This window comes from Microtus ochrogaster, chromosome 16 (assembly GCF_000317375.1).
Source record: "Microtus ochrogaster isolate Prairie Vole_2 chromosome 16, MicOch1.0, whole genome shotgun sequence".
Classification (NCBI taxonomy): Eukaryota; Metazoa; Chordata; class Mammalia; order Rodentia; family Cricetidae; genus Microtus; species Microtus ochrogaster.
The window spans coordinates 40,248,820-40,254,882 of NC_022018.1; the positions used below are offsets into that span (position 1 = coordinate 40,248,820).

The 6,063-nt window shown below is 49.6% G+C and overlaps 1 protein-coding gene and 1 pseudogene across 1 annotated transcript in view; both read left to right on the plus strand.

Moving 5' to 3' along the window:
• The first annotated feature begins 1,055 nt into the window (after positions 1–1,055).
• Positions 1,056–6,063, plus strand: part of Cdyl (chromodomain Y like) — a 133,476-nt gene continuing 128,468 nt past the window's right edge. Inside the window, exon 1 of the mRNA XM_013349063.2 lies at positions 1,056–1,167. Coding sequence (XP_013204517.2) covers positions 1,144–1,167 — 24 coding nt within the window. The 5' untranslated portion in view covers positions 1,056–1,143. The remainder of the gene's footprint in view (positions 1,168–6,063) is intronic.
• LOC106143952 overlaps positions 1,647–6,063 on the plus strand; it is a 20,566-nt pseudogene continuing 16,149 nt past the window's right edge.

Sequence of the window (6,063 nt, forward strand, 5' to 3'; positions counted from 1 at the left end):
GAGCTAGACGGCCGCGCCCTCGCGCCGCCCTCCCCCGCGCCCAGATCCCACCCCGGCAGGAGGCCCAGCTGGCGACACGCGGCGGGGCGCGCAGTCCCGGCTCCGGGTCTTGGCTGCGGCCGCAGGGGCGGCGGGCACGTGGCAGGGCGGGAGATTCCACCTGGCCACACCGCTGGCCCCTGGCTTGCTGGCGCTGTCCCGGCCGGCGCCCGCTGCGGGCGCAGGGAGGCAGCCACTGCGCTCTCCCGGTCACAGGCGCTAACAGCACGGCCACCGCCGTCGGGTCGCGACTCTAGACGCGATCCCACCGGCCCGCCAGGTCCTTTCTGGCTTAACTTTGGGTTTGGTTACCTGCCCCAGTCGGCACAGTAACCCTCCTCCACGACCCTCAAGCGCCGCCCGGTCCCGCCCTCTGCCGGGCAACTAGCGCCCACGTCCAGGCAGGGCCGGTGGGCGGTGCCGTGGCCAAGCCGACCCCGGAGAGCGGGACTTGGGCAACTCGGAGCCCCGCCCACAACCACTGGCCCCGCCTACTACCCTCCAGGGCCCCGCCCACCCCACCCGACTCCTCCCCTTCCTGCCGGCTTGCTCCCTGCAGCCCGCCGCCCGCGCCCAGGCCCGGAACGGAGTCCGTGCTCCCCTCGGCCGCCCCGCCCCGCCGCCTCCCGCCCCTCCCGCGAGGGCGGCCCGAAAACCCGGAGCGCGGGAGTACTGCTCCGCCGGGCCGGGCGGCAGCACTGGGCATGCTCAGTAGCCGGGGCAGGTTTTTCGGTCGCAAGTAGGAAGCTTTTTGCACTACACCGGAGACCGGGAGCCGCGGATCCCGGCGCACCTCCCGCACCGCCGCCGCGCCCTCCCCATCCCGTCCGGCCCCTTGCGGGCGCGATGAGCCCGCGCCTGAGCCTCAGCCAGCTCGCCGGGCACTGAGCGCGGGCGCCCAGGGCGCGTTGCGCAGCTGCTCCTGCGCACAACCCCGCTGCTGCCGGCCCGCACCGGCCGCCCGGAGAGCGAAGCTGGTCCGTGCACTGCGCCCGGCGCCGGCCGCGGAGCAGGAAGCGCAGGCCACGCAGGGACCCAACTGGAACAAAGTGTCTGCCGCCGGGTGCCGCGCCCCGACCCCGCCGCGCCCCTGCGCCGCCCACCATGGCCTCCGAGGAGCTGTACGAGGTACTCCCCTCCCCCCGGTGGCGCCCCCGACCCACGGGCCTCGGTGCCCCGCTTGCTGGACGGGAAGCGTGCGCCAGCCCCCCGAGCGAGCGGCGGGCGGGGGCGCCGGAGTTGCCGGGCCGGGGGGAAGTGGCGCTGACACGAGCGACTTGCTCAGACTCAGCCCAAAGTGCTGCTGGCGAGGGGAGACCGTGCCTGCGCGCGGTAGGGTCCGTGGGCGGCGCGGGGGTGCTTTTCCTGCCCGTTTGCTAGAGCCTGGTGGACAGGGTGTCGCCTCGCGGGGGGCCCGTGCGGCTGTCTCCACTCGGGTACTAGCCAGAAGGATGCAAAATATCGCACCGAAAATGCTGAACGTTGACCACATGCTTTAATTAGGTTAACATTGTGGCCGGAGCCAGGAAATTGAACTTAAACGCCGATGCGCTGTCGTCGCAGCCTTGGGAGTAGGAGAGGGTACTTAAGAGTCGAGACGATGAGTTATGGGTGATGGGTCTGCCAGCTTTAACTTCAAGTTTGAGAGTTATCGGTCTGGATCTTGGACGAATTCTGAATGTCTCCACGTAACTTCTTGACGTATTTCAAAGTAGACTTCCTGGGAGTACAGAAGGGTAAAGGCTGGCAGTGCCTTTGGACTAAGTGGTTCTCTGATTTCACATATTTATAAATACATCTTTTTAAGAGACTTAAAACTTTCCGGATTCTATCCAGACTCAACCTTTATGATGCCTTTGGGACTTGGGTGTTTAGAGATTGAAATAAGCATCTGTAACTGCCGCCTTATGCGAGCCTTCCGAGGTGTGCCTCCTCCTGTGTGTATTCCTACTTTTGGCATGGACTGAAGCTTTGTTGATTAACAATGAGAACCTTGTAGCAAGTTTTTTTGTTTTGTATTGTTGCTTTTAAAAAACAAATGTTTACAAAAGTCCTTAGAAGGAGGCTACCTTCTGTAGACCTAAGGGGAAGATTGTTGCCTGCCCTTGGTTTGTGCTTCTTCAGTTTGTACCTATCTGTACCTATCATTGAAGATCTCCTCCCCCTTTCAACCATTTTACCCCTTATTAGCAGTACCCTAGTGTATTCAAGATGCTCTTAGGTCACTGGGGAATATAAAGGGAGAACTCCCCGTTCCCAAGAAGCTTTGTTTCCAGGAATGGACATGTCTTAGTGGGAACCCGTACAGTAGAGGTGGGAAGGGGTAGGCAAGATGTCTTACCGGCCGAGTCGTGGAAAGTACTGAGTGTGCGTGAGGTGGGGAGTTTCCTTTCCACATTAGATCATTGCTTTGGTGTCTTAGTCTGTGTGTTCACTGTTGAGTGTTTGGGGGGGGGGGTTCTAAATATCAGCCGCGTTGGTATTTGAGCAAAAGGTTCACATTATACATAAGTTGTATCCTTCTCGAGCAAAGGAGATGACACGCTGGTCACTGTTGCCTTACGAGTTAGTAAAGTTACTTTCTGTGTTTCTCCTATAGCTTCCTGTTTTGTACTCACCATTTTTCTGTCACATAATTTATAAATAGCATTTTATACTAAGGCTTGTGGTCATTCAGGGTGTTTTTGATGTCCGGTAGAGCTGGAGGTATGTGATGGGCGGTGCTCTCAGAGAGCGCCTCTTGGGCTTGGGGAACGGATGGGTTCACTGTGCAACCTAAGTTTTGAGTATGGGTTTTTTTGTTAGTTTGTTGTTAGGGAAAAGGTAACATCGAGATATGATTTGAAGTGGTGAAAGTCAATGTAGGTGTGTCCCGTTTAGTATCATTTAACTTTCCTTCTAACTTCTTTAGTTGGTGGAAACATTGTGGCTGTATTACAGTGAGAAGTTGATGTTGAAGCAGTGCACCTCTAATCTCAGGAGACTGAGGCGGGAGGATCAGGACAGTCTGGGCTGCACAGTCAGCGAGGGGGGTCAGCAGGTGAAGGCTCATGCTACCAAACCTCACTACCAGAGTGTGGTCAGTGTTATCTGCAGGAGATTGCCACTTAGTGCTCACACATAAAATAAGTACTTTTAAAGAAAAAAAGGGAAAGAAAATTGATATTTGAAAGTTTTGCATAGTGGCCGAGAGTCTGGATGTGGAGTCAAATAGCTTGTTACTGAGTTCCAGCTGTCATGTTGAGTAAATTAACCTTGAAAACTGTTTCCTCATCTGTGACGTTGGGATCAATGCTTCTCTTGTACAGCTGTGAGGGTTTATGTGAGAAAACCGAGCACACCCCTACAGCAGGCATGTACTGAGGGGTACTCAGAACTGTCCTGTAACTGATCTAAAATGCCCAATTCCCGTTTTTGCTTAAAAAGATGCAGAGTTTGCTTACGGAGGGAGGCATTATTGTGTGGTGGCAGCAGTGATGTCCAGCTATAGAGGAGCGCTAAGGTCTGACTGGCTGGGCAGAACACTATGTGCTTCAGAGGCCAGGTCAAGGGATAATAGTTTTGTCCTGTTTTTTCTGGTTGTCCCTAATTTGAAATGTTCTGCTTTTGGCCTGAGCCTCTACAGATCCAGAGCGCTGAAAAGTCTTGCCCTTAAGTACCTACCTTGATAGGAGGGAGGGAGTCTCATAGGCTTCATGGCCGTAGTGAGTTGTCTGCTTACTGAGCTTGAGTTTTTTTTTCTTTTCATTTATGTCTCTAACACTTAACATGCAACCTTGTATGCAGCAGTAGGTCCTTAGTATGACTAAGTGACTCTTGGATTTATGTTTTGTGAATGAAAAACGAGAATAATCTGCAAAAGGGTAGCACAGTAGTCTGCCAGACTCCAAAGAGCTTCTGTTAGTTGAAGGATAGAATAGACTTTCTCTCTGAATCTCTGCCGCTAGGGCTGAGTGAAAGCATGTTTGTGTGTGCACGGCATGCGTGCACCCCTTACGGTGCATATGCAGAAGTTAGAAAACAACTTTGGAGTCTCCTTCCAGGTTCCTGACATCAAACTCAGATGCATCTTTTCCCACTGAGCCATCTTGCTGGCCCAAAGCATGTTTTTGACTAAGCATAAAAAAAGAGCAGAGGCTTCACAAAGACCAAACAACTTTTGTTTTAAAGACTTTAAAAGTTCATTTTACAAATTGTTACACAGTTGCATATATTTATCACGCACAGCCTATTGTGTAAAAGTATGTGTGTTGTACAATCCCTTAAGTGTGGCTAGTTGACACAGTGTCTCACATCACTATCTTTGTGATGGAAACAGTACATCTTGAACATTTTCAGTAACACAGTCACCATTGCTATACAGAAGACTTGAGTGTGTTCCTTCTCTTGTAGTGTACAGAAGACTCTGGAAGATCTCATTCTCATTTTGAGGACCCTGTATAGGTTTATTACAGTGCTTGTACTAATTCACATTCCCACCATCAGTGTGAAGAATTTGCTTCTTCTCTGCCCTTACTAGTGGTTATCGTTTGTGTTTTTTATAGTTGTTCTAACAGAAGGTACTTGGGTGTAGAAGACTTTATTATTTTGTGTCTGATATATGTGTGTGTAGAGGTCAGAGGACAGTTTTGCAACATTGATCCTCTGCCTTCCAGGGATTGAATTCATATCACCATGTTTTTGTGGTAGCGTATTTGCCCACTGAGTCATTTTTCTGGTCCTGATTGATTTCACTTCGCATTTTTTTATTATTGATGTGGAATATTTTTAATGTACCCATTGGCCATTTGTTTGTCTTTGGGGTTTTATTAAAGATAATGTATCTCTGTGTAATCCTGGCTGTCTTGAAACTCCTTCTGCAGACCAGACTGACTTGGAACTCAGGTCTGCCTGCTTCTCACTCCAAGGTCTGGGATTAAAGGTGTGTGCCATCACTACCCGTCTTCTCTTATGCTAGACTGTGCACTTCTATTGATGATAACTTGGTGGTATACTTTGAAGTCAGTATGATGCCTCTAGGTTTTTTGCTGTTTCTCAGAATTGCTTTATCTCTCTATTCAGGAACCTTTTATTTTTGTGTGTGGATTTTAGACTTTGTTCTGATTTTGTAAGGATGAATATCATTGTTATTTTGATGGCAATCACATTGATCTTCAGATCACTCTTTGTATTATGGATATTTTAACTGTATTGTTGATTCTAATCCATGAACATAGTATAGCTTTATATTTGAAGTCAATTATTTGTGTGTGTGCATGTGTGTGTTTGTGTATTTGTGTGTGTGTGGCTCTAGGAGCCAGCGGAGGATCTTGTGTGTGATAGACAGGTGTAACATTGAGCTATACCTCCTGCCCTGATATTGCGAAGTTCATTCCTAATCTTTTACTTTCTTTTGCTGAGTTATGAATGTGATGACGTCCTTGATTGTTTTTCCAGATACTTTGACTTCGCTGTCAGTGTAGAAACAATGCTGACTTTTATATGTTGGTTTTATATTTCACTAAAGGCTTTTGTGGAATCATTGGGGTTTTCTGTGTATGAAATGTTATTGTATGCAAACAGGGATAGCTGAATTTCCTTTCAACGGTCTCTCTGCTCTACCTAGGACATTCAATATGTTGAATAGAAGGGATGAGAGTATCCTGTCTTGCTCCAGGTCTTAGAGGAAAACTGTGTGACTTTCACCTGTCCAATACAGTGCTATCCTATCCATAGTGTTGTCATCAATACCCTTTTATTGGGATCACTGCCTCGTTTGTGAGGGTCTTTATCCTGGAGGAATGTTGAGTTTTATCAAATGCTTTTTAGCATCTGTTGAAATGATCATATGGTTTCTCTTCTCTATTCTGTTAACGTGAGGTATTGGTGTTGTTCAACCGCCCTTGCATCCTAGTGTGAATCACAGTTTATTCTGGTGCGTTAGTTTTTCTTCTTCTTCTTCTTCTTCTTCTTCTTCTTCTTCTTCTTCTTCTTCTTCTTCTTCTTCTTCTTCTTCTTCTTCTTCTTCTTCTTCTTCTTCTTCTT